General features: G+C 36.4%; 3 protein-coding genes across 4 annotated transcripts in view; 1 reads left to right on the forward strand and 2 right to left on the reverse strand.

Annotated features, from left to right (window-relative positions):
• Positions 1-20,380, forward strand: part of CASK (calcium/calmodulin dependent serine protein kinase) — a 233,534-nt gene that overhangs the window by 112,747 nt on the left and 100,407 nt on the right. The window lies entirely within an intron of this gene.
• Positions 4,264-5,298, reverse strand: GPR82 (G protein-coupled receptor 82). Its single transcript, XM_068395562.1, has one exon. It carries the CDS (start codon positions 5,296-5,298, stop codon positions 4,264-4,266), a length of 1,035 nt encoding a protein of 344 aa, XP_068251663.1.
• Positions 16,715-19,761, reverse strand: GPR34 (G protein-coupled receptor 34). The gene is made up of 2 exons (XM_068395225.1): positions 19,691-19,761; positions 16,715-17,878 (listed from the first exon to the last, which is right to left on the reverse strand). The coding sequence occupies exon 2, from the start codon at positions 17,855-17,857 to the stop codon at positions 16,715-16,717; it is 1,143 nt and encodes a 380-aa protein (XP_068251326.1). The 5' UTR covers positions 17,858-17,878; positions 19,691-19,761.

Genomic DNA, 20,380 nt, shown 5'->3' on the forward strand with positions numbered 1-20,380 from the left:
CTTGGAGAAGAGGAGACTGAGGGGTGACCTCATTAATGTTTATAAATATGGAAAGGGCAAGTGTCATGAGGATGGAGCCAGGCTCTTCTCAGTGACATCCCTTGACAGGACAAGGGGCAATGGGTGCAAGCTGGAACACAGGAGGTTCCACATAAATATGAGGAAAAACTTCTTTACAGTGAGGGTGACCGAACACTGGAACAGGCTGCCCAGAGAGGTTGTGGAGTCTCCTTCTCTGGAGACATTCAAAACCCGCCTGGCCGCGTTCCTGTGTGATATGGTCTAGGTAATCCTGCTCCGGCAGGGGGATTGGACTAGATGATCTTTCGAGGTCCCTTCCAATCCCTAACATTCTGTGATTCTGTGATTCTGTGAAATAGGATAGAAATGGCTTATCTCTTTCTTCCAAATCTCCACTTCACTATATTCTGTCCTGCAAAACAGTTTTTTCTCTTACTTCACCTTTAGGAATAAGAAGGCAAGAGAAAAACCACTTTAACCCAATTTGTTAACATAAATACAACTGAAGATAGTTCCGTTGTATATGACAACACATTTATTACAGGCAATAATGCAGATTTAATGGAACTAAAAACAAGTAACCAAAATGTGCTCTGTAGCTGTAATCATTCTTCAAGAAAGAGAAAAATTAATAGTATGCCTCTGCAACTCTTAACTGCGAAGGCTTCCACTGACCATTGACCTTCCTTAAGTTCTGTGCTATTGAATTATTTTAATAATTATGATTTTAAAAGCTGAAAGTGTTGGTTTTGTTTTAAATAGGTGAACTTGAATATTTCCAATCCCTATGGCAGATGATGTGGTGTAGAGTACCTAAAGCAGCATTGTGCATTTAGCACAGTCACATTTGGTCAGCATTCATTATTTTGAGTTGTTGTATTCTCAGCATGTGGGAAAAGTTGCTTTATCGTGCCTTCACAGTTTCACTGAGTTACCTTTTAGTTAGAGGATAGACTAACATTGGTCTTGGTAGAACACTTTTGTGCTAGAATGTGATTCAGCTCAAGAAATAGACTGTGTAAGCATTGTATAAGTTATGAAGCAGAGCAGTGTTCTCTAAAAAGTGCATTTCTTGAGTGTTTATTGCAGGTTTTTTCACCTGTTCATTTTTATAGTAACTTCAATGGAATGTTTTTTTAACAGTAAAACAGGTTTTACAATCTTCAGTTAGCCTATATTGTGATGCTTATGTGGCATTTTATATAGTTGCAGGAATCTTGTCATAAAAATACCTTTTAATGTAACTGATATAAGAGTAATTTAATCACATCAAGAGCTTTAGTTGCTGGGATTTTATCCTTTGTTCACTCCAAATACTCCAGCATTGTTCTATGTTTTCCATATACTTTGAGTGCTTGTATATGTTTCTGTGATAAGTAAAATGATTGTTGTGCAGCTGTAGTCAGGGCAAGCTTGTTGGCTAGATGTAGACATGCAAAATTTTTATTATGGGTTTATATCAGTAGGTATGAATGCTTGTTTCTAACATGTGATCATCTAAATAGGTAAAACTGCTAAAGCAAAAATACACGGATTCTACCTTCTCTGCTGTTAATATTCAGTTCAATATTTCTGTGACTGGAAGTAAAAACTAAGGACCAAGCATTATGCACTGTGTTGTGTGTCATATACAAATCTCAGTTGGTCCAGGTGACATGAGACTTGATCTGTGGATAGATTTGCATGTTGATTTATGCACTATACAGAACTCAATTAACCATATAAATTCTGAGAGCACATTCAGTTACCACTTCTGTCTTTCATTGCCTAAACTACTTGTAGTTAGGCACTTCAGATTTTGCCAGTAGAGTTAAAGACTCATACTTCTGCTTTTAGGTATATCTAGAAAATGAGTAAGGCTTGTACATATATGTTTGTGTATGTTTATGTAAGTGTATATTCAACTATATAAAAAATAACCAGAATAGAAGCTGGTTTTTAAGACCATCTTCTCTTTCCAGTCTTTGAATATCCAAAACAAGAAGTCTGTGACATGTTGCTTTCCTTCTGCTCTTTTCACTTTGGCATAGAACATGTTTTGTGCTTTCTGGGGACAGTCAGTAATAAGGTGCTTTTTATGTATTTTCTAGAAGTTATTAGATCCTTGAAATCCAGTAGCAACTGTTTTGTGAGGATTTTGTTACATATTAAATTGTTAAAAGGTTATTAAGGCTGCAAAATCAATAGCAGAGGTAGAATTAAGGTGTCCTATCTGGCCATGTTTTTCTGAGGAGCACTTCCTCATTCAGTGCAGAAGTTAAGAGGCTCCAAGAATAAAGCTTTCAGTATTTTTTCCTCAGTGTTTCTTCAGGTGGCACTTTTCTCCCCCCCATTTATGTCCACTCCTGTACATATGCTTCCTATCTCAGAGTCCCCATTTCTTGTTTTGTCCTGCCCTTTTCCTAGTGTACTGTTAGCTGGCAGCTGGGTGTTCAGAAACAGTTTTGCTGAGAAGTATATTTATGCTTCTTGGCCCACTTAAAGCTCAACATCTGCATGCTTTCTGATCAGGAAGTTTATATATTCCGGTCATTTGCCCAGCCAGTCAGAAAACATTTATCTTCTGATAGGTGAGCTGGCCACCCATGCAGCACATTTGAACGGGTTGACCAGAAAGTAGACAGACACTTGCAGTCTTTTAAACTGCTTTGCAAACCATGTGCTGTGCTTATTTGCCTTAGGATTTTGTGTTCCCTGCTATGGAAATGAGTTATTTTATTTGTTATTACACAATTCACAAGTCACATGCTAACTTCTGAGTTGGCACCAGGATGCCTAAGCGGTGCAAGAAGTTTAGCACGATCTATGTTTTGCTGAAGTATTTCTCTGTCTCTTCCTCATGCCTTTCTGTTTTGAGGGATTTTTCCTCCATTAACTCTTCTGTCAAATGCTAGGCCAATGTATTACTCAGTTTGTAGTTTCTCAAATTGCCTGTAATGCACAAAAGCTTTTCCACTATTTAAAATGAGAAAAACTTCGATGCAATTCAAAAATTTAAAGGAGATATCATCTTGAACAGACTACATAGGAAAAAAGTATATATCATTTTTTTGGTACTATGTCAAAATGGTGGAATGGGATCTTGCTAAGAGTCTATCACAAAGTTATATTTGATTAGTAGTTCCCTAAGTTTCATCTGTTTTCTTGCCTTTTTGATAAATGCAACACTGGGGAACAGGTGGTTGTGATCAGAATAGTGGAAAAAGAATGACTTAAGCCTATGCTACCATCAGAAGCTCTACATTAAGAAAAACATCTACAGAAAAACATCAGGTACTCTGCTGAGATATCCTAACAACTGCATTCCCTATAAAATGTATTTATGGAAGGACAGAAGTAGTGGGTTCTCAGTTCAGACCTGTGAAAATTATAAGAACACATTGGTAGTAAACAGCTTTGCTTACCCAGACTTAGAGCTACCGATCTAAAACCAGTCATCTAAGCAGCACTGTGCCATCTGGAGAACTTAAACTGCTCGATTCAGTCCCGTTGTAGGTAGTTGGCCATTGGTTGTGTTGCACAGTCGAACACCCACCCACACAAACCAGATTCCTATGCTCAAGGACTGTGTTCGTAGAGCAGCTTTCCTACAGTGCTTTGTAGAATTAGACCCTGAAGTTGCTCACTTAAGGTTTTTCCATAAATCATATACTAAACAACACATGGGAATCCTGTGAAAGAAGCAATCACTAATTTCTGTTATCACAGGTAACATTTCCACTTGCATCTTCCTTCTACCCAAATTCTCATGAAGAAAAAATATATGTTAATCTTGAATGTGTTTTATAGCTCTCTGTGCCTGCTTCCTTAAGCCTTTGATACATGGTTCAGCCATTCCAGAGAAAATGTCTGTGCTTTGCTCAGCCTTTTTTATAAAGGAAACCCATGTCCAAAACCTGGGACTCGTTTATTGATAATAAAAGAGAACTGGGTCCTCAACTTCAGCCTAGTTTCTGCCTTCTCCTTGATTATTTAGGTAGAAAACGCTGTCCATAGGTCAAACATAAAGTGTCTTTTGCATTGCATGGATTCAATGTATCAATCACTTGAATTCATTTGGATATACACGTTGGATTTATTATGGTTAATGTTGATGTAGCAAGCAAGATCATTTGAAAAAAAAAACATGTAATATGTTATCATTTTATTTTAAAATTTACCATTTCTTATCAAAGTCTGGGTATAGGTAGGTAAAATGAGTTTATTGTTACTTATATTCTACTAAAATCTTCCCATATTCCTTCACATTTCGGGAGTCTCTTCAGTGAAAATACCAGCTTTACGTTTGTGGTGTTCTGGTGTGGATTTTGTAAACAGGCCACACAGACTTTTCTTAAATGTTTTATCTAGCAGAAGGGTTATAACTGGATCTAAACTGCTCTTAGCAGCAGCAAGACAAGTAAGGAAGTTTTTAATTTCCACTAGATAGTTTAACCTTGGGCAGTCATTATTTATAAGCAGTACATAAAAAATTGGCCTAAAAACATGATATGGAAGAAAGCAGACAGTTAATATCATCTGGATGACAAGAATGTTTCTTTTCACTGTTCTGTAAATCAGGTGTTTTTCTCCAATACAGGTATTTTTTTGTATTTTACTCAAATGTCTGGTAAGAGAATAGTATGACAACACCACCGTCATATAAGATAGAAAAAAACATGCAGTGGCAAGAGAAGCTGCAATCATTGCGGTAAATTCACCAGCTTCTACCCTGGTGCTGTAGCATCTGTGAAATTCTTCCCTAGCCCTTGCCTGGACGTTGTATGTTATAGCTGTTACCGTTATGCAGAACACAGTAAGCCATATGATGATGCACAAATATTTAGCAAATTTTGGCTGACGAAACTTTTCAAGTACACATCTGTAAAAGTTTTCATTAACTACTTGAGAGTATTGTGCGTCACTATTTTTCTTCAGTGTTGCATACTGAGTTAGAGCAGTTGAACATAAAATTATAATTGTAACATACATACTGACGTGCATAATGAGAGTCCCAAGGTGATTTGCTATGCTACATGCTACAGAGTCATAAGTCCAGTGGTACCCTCTTGCAAAATAGGCAGCCAGAAAGGGCATAGTGCTACATACAAGTAAATTTGCAGTAACAAGGTTTACCAGGTAAATGTATTGTGTTCTTTTTGTGGGTGCATGCCTTGAAAATATCCAGGCAGCAAGAATATTTCCAAAACTTCCAGCAGGAAACAGGAAAGAGTAGATGACTGGTAGAGCTACAGTAGTAGCTAAAGATGGCTGAAGAAGACATGTTGAATTTCTCATTTATGCCGGTATTTCTTGAATGAATGGTCAGAGCTGAAACACAATGAAAAGAATTATTCTTCTGTACTATGCATCTGACATCTCTTTTATCTTTTGCTCTTATTTTAACTTTCTTTTTCTCCCCTACTTTTCAGTGTTAGTAGCTGCTGTTTGTCCTCTGGGGTTATCATCTTGAGTTTTCATGTGGTTACTGTTCAGATGGTCTCTTCCACTGAGATTTTGTGAAGAAAAGTTGGCTGATGTTAAACCCCAAAGATTTTACGTGCATAGAATCTAATAAAATAAATGAGGAAACAGAAAGGTTCAAGCTAGGGTCTGAGAATAACTTGTGTGGTCTTGGTTAATTTCTCAATCTTCTGGAACATCTGTAACCTACTTTGGAAACCACTTCTACACTATTTTAAGATAAATAAGCAAAATAAGTGTGAAGTATTACTTTAGTTGCAGAAATGCAGAGGACTATCCTATACCTCCATTTAAGTACAAATTAAACTGTGCATGATGCAGGAATCTGGCTAGATGCATGTATTTTGTGCTGAAGTCTATCTAATGTTATTTTGTTCAGAGTTCTAATCTGAGATGTACATTTTGCATAAACAATTCAGTCTGTATTTTTAAACATACAAAATGGTTGTTGAAAACTGCAATATATGTATTTTTTCCAAGTTCAGTTTTCAATCTTTTCTCAATTTCCAGACTTCAAATATGAAATCAAAGCTCTATACAATGACTGCATATAAAAAGTGGCATTTCAGCTTACTAACATGTAGTGAAGAGAGATTTTCTTATTGTATAGATACTATTTTAGTGAAGTGTATCCCAACTAGCTTTTGTTCCATATAAAATGATTCTATGATTCTAAAATCATATTGAAAAAAATTGACATATTTCAAACTTACAGACTGATAATAATTTTTTTGAAACAGCTGTAAGCAAATGAACTCAGATATCAAAGAAAAATCTGTGTAGCTATACTAAAAAGCCCAGACACCACATTGATTAGGTAGCAAAAAGTGATAAAAGTAATATTTTAAAATTATGCTGTAGGCCATGTTTGACAACTTGCGAATTAAACTAACTTTTATAGCTGTTGCATTTTAGTGCACACTAAGTCCCATATGGATTGTTGAACCAAAATATATTAAATTTTGTTATTACAATGAATTAAATTCACAAAGTGTTTGTTGAATTCAGTCATTTAGAAGTCTAATGATCATTTTTGTGTCAATGCTCAAATTTTGTCAGGTGAAGCAAAGTAGTAGTTGTAAGCTTACCTATGCAAGCTGCAGGCACCTTCCTTTGCAGAGAAGAAATTTTTCTGTCTGATGTCCTTTTTATCTCCAATGCTGCGATGAAAAGGATGATATTTGAATCTGGAAAGTACGGTTAAGAACAGTATCTCTCTGACATAAGTAGGTTTTCAGAATGTACACTTTTCTTTTACAGTGTCAAAAAGCGGCTAGGCATTTGAAGTTCAGACAAGATGATGCTGTCTGTGCAAAAAAGACTTTGAAATTAGGTCAGGATGCAGCTCCATTAGAGAAATAAAAAGAATGAGATGGCGTGGAACAGTGATTGTAACAGTCCTTTGGTCACATAGGTATGGCACAGAAACACCTTACAATCCTTTATATAGTGCTTTCCTCTTTTTGAGGGTGGAGGGATTGTTACTGTCATTCTCTTTAGGACCGCCCACTTTCCAGAGTGGAAAAAAAAAAAGATGCTATTTTATGCATGAAAACTTGCATTTTCAGTGACATTTAACTGTTCTTCAGCTCCAAGAGCTATCACAAAGCTGACTGTCTATTCCTGAAGCCCACACGCAATAATACTGTATCCATGTCTTTCCTCGTATGAGTGACCAAATGAACACATCTCACACATACAGTCAGGTGGTAGATTGTGTGGAAGCAATTTACAGCTGATGCATTCTAAGCATCAGTTGGGGAAAACTGACTGTGTGTCCAAGAAGTGCAGTATTTTATAGAAATCATCCAGAAGTGTGCACAGGACAATTTCCTTCCTCCACAGGAAAGGTTTGATCCCAGATCATCAAACTCTGTTTAGCTCTGCAGAGCTTGAGACCTTTGAATTTCCTTCTGTCTGATACATCTGTGGTTGTCAGACACGACTTTTCAACAGCTATAAATAAGTTCCTTTACGAGAGCAGAGGAAATACGATATAAAAACTTCTGTGATTTTGGTAAGGTTCTTGTTTTGTTCGTTTTGCTCTGTGTTTAAACATACACTGTGAGAATCCACCTCAGTGATCTGCTATCAATTTTATTGTTCAGTCTAGTTATTAATTTTATTTTTTTTTTTACTAAAACGATGGACATGTATGCTGGCCTCCTATTTAGACTACATAGTTGATTTCCTTTAAGACTAAATTTAAGTGAGGGAAACTTGCTATGGAGCATTAGTAATTAGTTTGTAATGCTGTAATTAGTCTGCATGTACTTTAATTCGTGTTGCTGTTAGATTTAGTTATGCCTTGTTTTTATTTTTTCCACTTTTGAATGTAGTTATATTAAAATTTGTTCTAACAGAAAGAATCATGTATTAATTAAATATTTAATAGTCTCTTAAGTAGCCTTAGAAGTCCTTGTTATGGTAGCGTTCTATCCGAGTTTAGACATCAGAATGCATATCCTGAAAATTTGCTAAGAGGAGACATGCCAAAAAATGGTGCAAGCAATTCCACTTAGCAGGGGTTTTTTTAGTTATTATTATTACTATTAGTCGGTTGGCTATTAGCTGTAGCCTGCAGTATTTATAATTTGATGACCATAACTCTTGCTATGGGAAGAGATAATGCTACATTTTTTTCTGAATTGTTGTATGATAATAGATTATTATAGTGAATTGCAGACTATCAGACTTCATTTTGGAACTGATTAGTGAGATGAGTGACAAAGGAATGGGATATTATATGTTAAAAAAGACACAACCTGAGAAATGCAGTTACAGTTGGTTCTAAGCTGTAGTAAGCACCTTCATTATTCTTATAGTGAACTGTTTCCATTCACCTGATGTATGAATGGCATATTTTATCTAAAATATATTTGATGATATTCAATTGGTACAAATGCGTCTTTTATGCAATTCACTCTTAAGTTCTTCATAACAACCTTCACGTGCATGCTTGACCTCAATTATTTATATTTTCTGTACTCTTAAACCATGATCACTTTCTAATTTATACATTGCTAGATTTTATATGCTAGTAAGCAGCATATGATGCATTTTGCCATTGTACACAGACAACTTATTTTGTGGCCCAAAAGCACAAAACCAGGGAAATTCCAAGTGGCGAAAGGTATTTCAATCAGCCATTTATAACCCCTACCTAGTATGTTATGTAATATAGTCATATATGACAGAGTGATCCACTTGCAGGCTGCCTGGCCACTTCCTCTCCCCTCCGCCTGCTTGAGATAATAGAAGACAGCCCAGCCAATCTTGTATCTCCTTGTGCCTGTCACAGACCAAATGGAGAACTGGACTGTTCCCGCTGTACAACAGAGTCTATAACGTGTTGACAGCAGTTGCTCCTTGTAGGATGGAAAAAGGCAACAACTCAAGTTACTTCTGACTCCTGTAGTGGTCCTGGCTCTCTCTGTGCTGTGGAAGGCCCGAGAGATGCAGTCTCTGCATCTTGAGGGATGGGAAGGCAACTGCTGAGGATAGGGCACAGAAAAGTGTGCGACCCTGGGTATGCCTATGATGGATGCAGAGGATGAATCATACTGAATAAATGTATAGCATGCATCAAACATGCAGCAGCCTTTAACTTGAGATTTAATTTCATGTACTTGGGATTTGAGCTACTCTATGGCATTTAATACCAAGATAAGTCTCTAAGGTGCACTGGCTATACACAAGTGCAATCCATATTTTCTTTCCAGAAAAATCATTTACCAAGTAGCTTAGCTTGCCTAAAACTTTGACTTTTGGTGCTTAGTTTTCTTGGGGATTTTTTTTCCTTAAACATTAAAATTGAAGGATTTTTGACTGCATAAACTCTTAAGACAGATGCACTACACAATAACCATTTTCAGCTGGACATCTATGTCAGGATAGTTGTTGCGGAGCACCATGGTTCCTCTCTGCCTGCTCATCAGCTTTCCGTGCTGGGGTGACCCAGTGTATGCACAGCTCTTCTCATGACTTGACACAGAGAGGATTTTAGCTATAGTCAGTATATGTATTTAATATTTTAAGAAGTGCTCTTCAAAGCAGAATCATCTAAGCTCATGTTTAAATCTGCTCTAGTTGAGTCGGCGCTATGCTGAACCAGTGAAGATAAAGTATTTAGCAGGTTTGAGCAGGATCTGTTTGCTCTTCACTAATGGTTTATTTTCACCAGTTTTAGAACTCCCCTTATGGTTCAGCAAAATAGACCCAGAATGAAAATTCTTACATTGTTTGGTGAATTACAAGTGTATACAGTATAACTCTGTGGCATCCTGGGTGCAGGGATATACTGCACTCATAGCTTCAATTCTTTGGTTGTCATAAAAAATTGCAGAGTTAAGTGTTTCACAGGCTCCGGGTAGTTGTTTTACATAAACAAAACACAAGTCAAACAGTGTTTTTTAGGTGGGAAAACTTAGCTTGAAGTTGACAGTACTAACAAAAATAATCTTACAACATTTTTATACTTCAGATCTTTAATGCTAAATACTTCGGTTTTTTCCTCCAATGACATTCTTTGTGCAGCTCTCAGAGGTCTCTCTAACTGTATTTGCTTCTAAAAAAGCAGTGTCTGTGTACTGGTCATGATGATTTTTACTTTTAACTTCAGAAATCAGTTTTTAATGTGAAAACTCTGTTGATCATCATAGTCAAACAGGAAGCTTTCTCTGTGTTTTTCTGCACCATACTATAATTTTTGTTTTTTTCAAGTTAAGTATGTTTGCATATAACAGCTTTTTGGCTTTTCCAGGTTCTTCTTCAGCTTCTGTGAAAATGCAAAAACAATAAAGCAAAAATAAAAGCCTAAAATGTGGCAGTTCTTCTACAAGCAGAACTGATACTTAAAAGGTAGATTTCATTGGCTGCAAGCTGGGGAGTTCTGGCTGCAAAATTAATTCCTCACTGATAAAGAACATTTCTATACCCCTGACAAAAATGATCCTGTCCTTTCATTAGTCTTTCTATTTGTTGTTGACTGTGCTTATGTTAACATCTTTACCTGGTGAGAATTTTTGTGGAAGGAAGAGCAAGTATATTTTTCTTTTTAAAGCACACTCATTTATCTCTCTGGTTTGAGAGTTCTATGAAGAAGCTGGCCTTGCTTTGTAGCAAGTGCAAAGGTGTACTACACCTCTCTGTGTGCAAACTTAAAGGAACCAGGACTCACCATTTACAGACAAAAGCAAGATAACTTTTGAAAGTAGCATGTACCATAATATATTATTGTGGTATATTTTAAATAATTGATTCAGCTTGTTAAAACATAGGCTTATAAGTAAATACTAGCTTTTTGCCTCCTTATTTCGTTTCTCACTTTGCAGTACTATGATACACAATTAGCCATTTCTCTGCCATTCATGTTCTTCCTTCTACACTTCCTGCTCTAACTGCAGTTTGAGTGTTAAGGCTTTTTCCGGCTTCATCCCTTCGCCCCAGTTATTCTCACTCTCATGATGTCTACGAACATTACTGTGCAAGAATTTTTCCTAGCTATTCACTCTACAAGCAGTGAATGGTGACAGCTTTGTAGCACCTTCTCCATTCTCTTGGATTCCACAGAGCCCTCAGTAGTTGGGATTTTGTGTAAAGGATGGGAAAAAGGCTGGCAGAAGGTTCCCAGTGCTGCAGAGAATACGTTGAAAATGTATTTTGGATTGGTGGAACATTATCAATGGGTTCTTTTTCTCTGTACGCTTTATTTGTACTGTGCCACACAACTCCCTCCTCTCCACCCTGATTCTGTATGTGCTTTCAGAGAGAGCATTAAACCAAAGCGTCCGTATGTGAATTTTCCAGTTGCAGGAATAATGTGACTCTCACTTCTTTATCAGTGATGTAAGTCACGCTCCTCTTTTATGGTTTCATTGACTGATGTTGTGAGGGAAGTTGTTCAATTAAATTTTTCCATGTTGTGTTATCAAAGCAGTTGATACTTGTCTGCCCTCATGAAAAATACTGATTTGCAGGTTAAAACCGTAATTACAGTTAATTTCAGTGTGAAAATGAAAGTTAATACTGTGGTTTAGCCCTGGTAGGCAGGTAAGCCCCACACAGCCTCTCACTCGCTCCTCTGCAGTGGGATGGGGAAGAGAATCAGAAGGGTAAAAGTGCAAAAGCTTGTTTATGATTTCTGTCTCTTCCCCCTCCTGTTCTTGTGGCTGCTCTGCTGCAGAACAGGCTGCCTCTTCTGATGCTCCCTCTAATGCACTCTGGTCAAATCTGTCGTTATCTTGAACCCTTTGAGCCCCACGTTGGGTGCCAAAAAGGGTTGTTGTGGTTTAATGACGGTAGGCAGCTACAGCCCAAGCAGCCGCTAGCTCACTCCCCCTTCAGTGGGCTGGGGGTGAGAACTGGTAGGGTAAAAGTGAGAAAACTCATGGTTTGAGATAAAGAGAGTTTAGTAAGTTTAAATGAAAAAAGGAAAAAAAAAAAAAAGAAAACAAGAAAAACAAGTGATACAAAATACCCCACTTGCTCACCCCCAGCTGAGCAATGCCCAGCCAGTTCCTGAGAAATGCCAGTGCTGGCAAACTTCTTCCCTTGCTTTTATTGCTGAGCACGAGGTCTTATGACATGGGATATCCCTTTGGTTGGCTGGGGTCAGCTGTGTCCTCTACCAGCCTGCTTGTGCACCCCGAGCCTGCTTGCTGGTGGGGCAGCGTGAGAAGCAAAGGCCTTGATGCTGTGCAAGCACTGTTCTAACTAAATAACTAAAACATCCCTGTGTTATCAATGCTGTTTTCATCACAAACCCAAAACATATCCCCATACAAGCTACTGTGAAGAAATTTAACTCTATCCTGGTGAAAACCAGTACAGTTGTTTGCTCAAGCCAGGTACGCTTTGTTATGATTCAAGTTATAAACTTGTTTCTGGCAAACAGTTTTGTTTCTTGGCTTATGTTTTCCATTCATTTTAAGGAATATGTATATGACAATGTAGCTATTACTGTATTTGTCAAGTCTAAAAGGTTATTAGAGTGACTAATTATATGGTCATTTGACATGTCACAGTGTAGCTTTCAGCAGACCTCCCAAGATGCTTCAGGACTGTTTGCTCTTCACTAATATTGGTTTGCAGAACCTCACATTTTACCCTTAAAGTTGTGAAAATTTATTGCAGAAAAATATGTTAGGATTATTTTTTTTTAAATAGTAAAGATACCTGCTTTTGTTTTTTGATTGGTAGTATTGTTTCCTACATGACAGCACCGTCTAGTTTCAGATCCCTTTCTGAGCCAGCCTTTAACATCTTGAAGCACTGATTTACATAGTTGTGGAAATCCATAAGTATTTTCACGTGTCTGGTTGCTTTTTGGGGTTGTTCTTTTGTTCTAACTGCTACTACCTTAATGTCACACTCTGACAAAAAGCATATAGTTACTCCTGTTCCCCTCTTCTGTGCCATACCTGATGTTATAGACTTGTGCTCCCTTTGAGATTTTCATTTCTGAGCTGAAGAATTATTTAATGTATTCTGTATAGAATTTGTACATCTAAATTATAGAATCTGTATCATCTAAATTATACAGTAGCACAATGATGACTTCTCAGGTTTTTTCCTCCTAATTTTAACAGTTTATTTGGTCTTTTATTGCTGTTGAGCAGAGAGTTATATCTTGAACTTTTTTTAGGTTTGACTACCCTGAATAATTGTGTGTTGTTTGAAAACCGTGTCATCTCTTTTCTCTCACTCATTCCAGATTGTAGTGTTCAACATATTTGTAAATGTATCCATTTGCATATTCTTGGAGAATATAATAAAGAAAAAAGACTATGTATTTTTTCAGCTTTCTTTCCAATTTTTAACCAGTTCTAAAAGAATAACTACCATCTAACACCCTGGGGCTTCTTAAAGCCTGTAGTAAGTGACCTTGCTGAAGTCCAAGTACACCATACCACCTTTATCCCAGTGCTTCTCAGGTCTTCCAGAGAGTTCCTCTGTTATTGATTTTCTGGTACATGGCTTCCCTCAAAAGGATCTATTCACTTTTCCCTAGGGTACCTTATACACCCAAGCTTGCCTAATTTTATTTGCCTTTATAGGTGCTATGGATTTGCCTGATACAAACATCAGACTGTAGCTCCTGAAATCTCTTTAATTGGGTCATATTTGCTGCTTGTGTACAGAGGCTGCTTTAAGCAATAGATTATTCTGTATTTTCAAATGCTTTTGACACATTTTAATGTGTACCATGTCGTCCTGGGAAAGTGCTAGTCTTCAGCATTTCTTCTAAAACATTTTTTTCTGAAACCTTGTCTGCTGATATTGTGCATGGCTTCCTTGGTGCTCCTTCCCTACAATCTGTAAAGAATGGCTGTCATGTAGAACATATCTGAACAATGCAAGCAGGTATGGGTGTTTAAGGCTTTCCTCTTGAAGAAACTACTGACTAAATTTCTCTGTTAAAATTATTGAAAACAAAAAAGCCCATGTGATACTATTCACATGGTGGACCAGAATCTTGTACTGCAAGACTATTTTCCTGTTGTCCTTTTGCGTATTTAGTTGCTTACAAAATAATATTACAGTAAACAAGTAAATGTTAGTAATTTACAAAAGCATGCCCAGAATACTAAGAAGGTCCTGTGGAACACATTTCTATTTGCCTTTGGCTTTAAAAGTCAACTTCATTTGTAGCATTGAAGGTCTGTACTATTACTTGATCTTCTGAAGAAATCTGAGTCTCTTTTTGCAGTTGTGCAGTATCTATGAATTACAGTCCTTGTAAATGAAAATTCTGGTTCAAATGGAATACTTTCTTGTAAAAAATTTTAGAATTCAAATTTTGTTCAAGGCGCACAGTGTCGTTTCTATGTATGTCCCCTGTTGTCCCCCTGGCCTCAACCTGATGATCAGTATCATTAATCAGCTACTCACAGTAGAAGAAATACAGTCAAAAAGAATGATGAGATAATGTACATATCTTGTGAAATGCTGGTTTATAAACTTCACTAGATTTACCAGAGTTGATGTAATGATGTAGAATTATACTGCATAGGAGAATTGCAGAGGAAAAGGAACATGCTGTTCCTTGCACTGTACAAATACAGAGCCAAGACAGTTCTTGCTTCAGCGTACGTATAATAGGAGACAAGATGACAGATAAAAGATCATGAAAAATATAACGCAATTAGAAACTATTGTACAAATATCTTAAGTAATTGCATGCTGAAATGTTTAAGAAGAAATGCAGTTACCATCATACTTCTGTGAAAATTATGTTTGTAGGAATCTCTTTCTTGAAGATTAAGAAACCCCACTCTTTTTTGTTAAAAAAAAAAAAAAATACACTGGCTAGTCATTGTAATTTTTTAACATGTTTATATCCAGTTTCACCAAAACTCTGTGAAGTAAAATCACATAAAAATTAAACCAAGTTTATATCTTGTAGAGGTGAAGTGTTATGTTTATTTTGTTCAATAAGAGTTTTATGAGTAGCTTCTGTAAAAACAGAATATTGTACAGAATTAGTAAAAATCCACAAGTTTTGACACAGATTTGGCACAAAAAAAGTCACATGATCCATCAGAGAAGTCACTGGTAGTCATATTAAAACCAACTTCTTTACACCAGCTTACTTGAGCAATATTGCTTGTATGTGTTCAGAATAACAAACCACTATTTTATGGAGCTTAACATCACAGAATCACAGAATCAATCAGGTTGGAAGAGACCTCTGGGATCACCGAGTCCAACCATTGCCCTGACACCACCATGTCAACTAGACCATGGCACTAAGTGCCATGTCCAGTCTTTTCTTAAACACATCCAGAGATGGTGACTCCCACCACCTCCCTGGGCAGCCCGTTCCAATGTCTAATGACCCTTTCTGTGAAGAAATGCTTCCTAATGTCCAACCTGAACCTCCCCTGGCGAAGCTTGAGGCTATGTCCTCTTCTCCTATTGCTAGTTGCCTGGGAGAAGAGGCCGACTCCCACTCCACCACAACCTCTCTTCAGGTAATTGTAGACTAACATCTACTGTCTAATTCGTTCATCCTTCTGGCCTGTCATGCCAGACGTTTAAGTTGTTCTTGGTGTAGCTGCCTCTTTACTCATCTTTGGGTCAAACAATCCCCACCTTCAGCCCCCTTTTTTTTAAACAATGTTACAGTTTGATATTTTCGTTTGTGCCTAAATACGTAAACCTGTTTGGTTTTAGTCTGAGAATGTAGTTGTATCTGTGGGACATTGTTGTTACATTACTATTTACATAGCATCAGCCATTACCAAGATTATTTTAGTCATGTGAAAAGAGATGTGTGGCAAGGAAGAAGTGTGCAGCTGAAGTGTGTGGCTTTGGGAATCTGTAAGTAGACCAGTGACTGAGCCTGGGCAAAAGTCAGAGCTGATGTGTCAGGTGTTCATGAGAGCTCATTTTTCTGTTCTGCTCTGTATGCTCGGTTCTGTGAGTTTATTTTCCTTTTTGAACTACTTTGTGTAGCTGCAGTCACCAAATTTGTCAGTTTGCAGGAAATCTTAGGTAACTGAAAACACCCATATGCCATCTCTCCTTCTTTACTTTCTAATTTTCCAAAACCATTGCTCAGTTTTCTTCAGGTGTTCAACCCTGACATTCATTAAAATGTTGAAAATACAGTAAGGGGCTTAGGAGGCTTGAATATTTTAATTTTGCAGTTTTATTAAACAAAGTGTATCTTCTGTAAGTATAACTGAATTAATGGCAGTCATATTCTTTACCTCGTTTTTAAGCCACATATGTTGCTAAATTCTGAAATATTTTCTTGGAAAAAATACTTCTATAAATGTAGTTAAAATGCTGATCTCTTTGAAACCTATTAAAACAGAAATACATAAAATCTGTAATGGTTTATATAGCTCTTTTGAATAGGACACAATTTACTTTTTGCAAAATTCATCTATTATTTACATACACAAGTTGGTAGTATTAATGCCTATATACAAGATTCCTTACACAGGTTCAAAGCACTTTGTGGAAATCTCATTAAAGAGTTAGTGTTCTAGTTTAGGTCAGCAGAAGATGTCCGAGAACTTCCTATTTTATTTTCTTCGATAAACAAGAGCAAAATACTTCTGAAAAGGAACTTCTCGTTTTCACAGACAAAAGTAAGACTTCTCATTTTTTAACAGGAAGAAAGAGGCAGGGTTAGTAGCTGTACAGTATTGCATTTGGTACGTCTTAAATGGATGTCCTGGAGTGACAGAGAGAAGCCAGTACCCATTCATTTAAACAATCAAATCAGAGACTTCTTCTTTAATGAACTTGAGTGGGGAGTGGTAGTAGATAATCGCTCTTGTGTATATTGTCCAAGTTTTATTTCTGAAGTGCTTTCTAGAGTTAGGCCTGAATCTCCATGGAGTCTTCTGCAAATAAGTTGGAATACAGTCTTACGGACACTTGTGGACATTAGGAAATACATAACTGGGTCTAAGCAGCTGTTAAAAGATGAAAATATGAGCATGACCTCATTGCATTTGTGAATGATTTCCTTCCAATAACAAGATGGATTTTGTAACTGTGATGTAATATAGACAAACCGGAACATGTGGTAAGGAACAAAACAAATGGTGAAAATAACGAGTACAATGAAGGAATTCCTTGCTGTCTGGGTGTATTTTCCTGCGTTGGGAAAATTTGCTCTTTTCTTCGAAATTTTCAAAAGGTTCTTGGCAATTTTAACGTATGAAAGTATCAAAAGGAAAAAAACTATCCAAAAAATTATTACAGTGATATAATTTAAAATTGCTTCTGTCTTTGCATTCTGTTTGTTTCGGTAATGAAAGCACATAGTAGAATTGCTGTCCTCACTCTTAAAGAAAGAAGGTGCAACTACTGTTATAAATCCTGTTAGTGCAACTGCCCACACCATGCAACAAATATGTATACTTCGTGTAGTAGTTAACATTTTAGGACGCTTCACAGGCTTTTTTATTTTTATATAACGATCTAGACTAATTAGTCCCAACAGTACTATGCTAATATACATGTTCATATAAAATAGAGTTCCTACAATCTTGCATAAAATCAGTCCAAACATCCAGGTGTTTTTGGTAACATGATAGAGTATTCGGAAGGGAAGACAGAAGATCAGCAGAAGGTCTGCAACAGCTACATTTAGCAAGTAAACTTGGATAGAATTCCTTTTCTGATGAACGCACAAGAAAGCAAACAGGGCTATAACATTTCCACCCAATCCAATGACAAAAATGATAGAGTAAAAAACTATCAAAGCAAGTGACAGTGAGTTGTCATCTATGGGACAACTGGCATTGTTTTGAATTTCCGAGGCATTTATGGCTGGGCTAGTTTGGTTACTCCAGAAGACTTCCTTGTGTGGAAGAATGGTCAGTGAATCAGCTGAAGCTGCAGCCATCATTTGTGAGGATTTTTAGCTGTTCTGTAGGGATGCAAAGTGAAATATTAAATCACCATTGGATCATTTTCACGTGTTTGCTTGCATTATTGCATACAGTCTTATGTGATATAAACATAAAAGGCAATAACTTAAAAAGTAAATGCACCAAAGTATTGCTGTAGCTGAGCAGAAGAAGGACTTTCAGCTGGCTATCATGATACAATCTAAGTCTAGAATAATCAGTTCCCTGTTTTTCTTCACATGAAGTGGGCAAGAACAGATGGCATAGAGTACTCACAAAAATAACTATTTTTGTAACTACATCTTTATTACTGTCTTGTAGTGGTTTAAAAATCAATTATTATGTTTTTCTGCAAACTTTAGACATTAATCTTTTTTTATCTATAAGTACAAATAATTTTTTTAAGTTCTGATGTTAAGTCTAGTCTTTCTGACAGAAAACTTTTTAATTAAGATGAGATGCAAAAACAGGTAAACAGCTAAGTGAAGTATTTTCACTGTTCATACAAAGTACATAGAAATATATCAAAACGTTTCTAAACTCATCAGTATTAATTTAAATAAGTACCCAGGACCTCTCACATCCAAGTCACTAGTTTTCAATTAGAAAAGCAATTTTCAATATTTATTTGACTATGTAATCTGTTATAAGTAACACTGTGAGTCAGTACTATTACAGTAGCTTGTTTTTAATAATTTGTATCTTCATGTAAATTTAAGTATTTTTTCCTTTTCTTGACTGTTCACAAATAAATATTATGCAAAGAAACTAATATTAGCTGGAAACCACATTAATTCAGTAACAGATTGTTTTCACATCTTCCTTGTTTTCATTGCTTTCCTTGTTTTCATTTCAAAGTTTTTAATTTCACTAAGCTTATTTTTGACCAGGAAGGTACAATCTGGAAGATAAAAGTCAGCTTTGACAGAAGAAGGAAAACCAAAAAAGTGTGTGGCTAGGAGAGCAGAATCACAATGAGCTGTTTAGAGAGATGGTTAAGACTGATTAGTAATGATACAACTTTTGTCCTCAATTTGTATGTCATGGCGATAAAAGGTGCCATAAATAAATTTGTTTAGATTGGTTTTTTACAGGGGCAAATCTCACAAAAACTTCAGAATTGGTTTTGGTACTCTGAACTTAGTTGTCCAACAACAGTAACAAGAGAAAACAACAAAACACTGCCATATGCATAAATTTAAAACAGTTTTTCATTTGCATGGTAGGTCTTAGAAATGCAAATTTATGTTTAAATGTGTGATACAGCTACAGTGGTAAAAATGGCAGCACTTTAGGTAAAATTTGTGGTAAGACCTAACGTACATAGAGAATCTGAATTATTTAGAGGACAGTCTAAAATATTTTAACATCCTACATTGGCTGATCTTACAATTGTGTTACATTTGTACATTATGTTAGCAGTTTTAAAAATATTTCTGTTTTCGTATTTGCCATTTGATATTGTCAAGGCAAGAGGTAATTTTAAATATTTGATGAAAAAACATGATGCTTTCAAATACATCTTGAAACCTATCTACTACTATAATTTCTTGTTTATGTTGCTTTTCTATAAGAATGCTTGACATCATGACTTGCATAAGTCATGACAACTTTTAGGTCAATGAGAGAGAGAGAAAAATCAATTACACTGCAGATGCATTGGGAACATAACTTTTTGCTATCATAAGTTTTGTCATCTGCAAGCAAGCAGGCATGCTTGAACATAGGTATATTTAAGAAAGGGTTTGAAGGTCAGCAGTACCTTTGCAGTTAAGAGAAATTTTAATAGAAATTTCTTTTACTATAGCTTAAGTATAAAAGAAGCCACTTACCATTTATGTATTAAGAACTTCTGCTGATTTTCAGAACCGCTGGTGAAGACAGGGAGGCGTAACATGCAAGTCCTCTTATTAGAAAGCTAAAGCACCAGCTTCTCTATGAAAGTGGTGAGAATCAGCTGACACAGTGGAGTTAGCAACAAGAGGAAGTTTAACTAGTGTTGCAACTGTTTTTTTTTAAAGATATTTTTAACTAACAAAACTCAGTTTGTTGAAAAGATCAATTTTGCTGTTAATTTGGACTTTGCTGGGAGAGGTTCTATAATAAAGTTTTCTCTGAGTTTCACTCTGACTTGGAGATTTGGATTTTTTTCTCAGAAACTTTGTTTCTGGTGAGCAGTGTCAGTAGCTTCCTTTTTGGATGACAATTACGGTGGTACAGCCTGTCTTCTTTTTAATACTGTCATAGAAATAGTATCACTTTTTCAAATGTAGGGTAAAGAGAAATCAACACCACAGTGAAATGGTACATTTTGCTTATGTTGGTGTAGTTCTCCCATTTACCTTCCTCCTTGCCTGGGGCTAGAAGTTTGAGGTTGATCTTTTTCACTCAAAATGACAGTAATGAGAGAATGTGAAAGTCCCCAAAGTGTGCATCTTGACGATTTCAATAAGGCAGAAGTGAAATACAATATTCAGAGATAATACCACCTGGTAATACTATTTTAAATAGGATGTAAGAGA

The sequence above is a fragment of the Nyctibius grandis genome, chromosome 2 (assembly GCF_013368605.1).
Source record: "Nyctibius grandis isolate bNycGra1 chromosome 2, bNycGra1.pri, whole genome shotgun sequence".
NCBI classification, from domain to species: domain Eukaryota; kingdom Metazoa; phylum Chordata; class Aves; order Nyctibiiformes; family Nyctibiidae; genus Nyctibius; species Nyctibius grandis.

Bases quoted from the DNA above. Each gene is read 5' to 3' on its own strand.
- GPR34 (XM_068395225.1), bottom strand. From the start codon at position 17,857: ATGATGGCTGCAGCTTCAGCTGATTCACTGACCATTCTTCCACACAAG.
- GPR82 (XM_068395562.1), bottom strand. From the start codon at position 5,298: ATGAGAAATTCAACATGTCTTCTTCAGCCATCTTTAGCTACTACTGTA.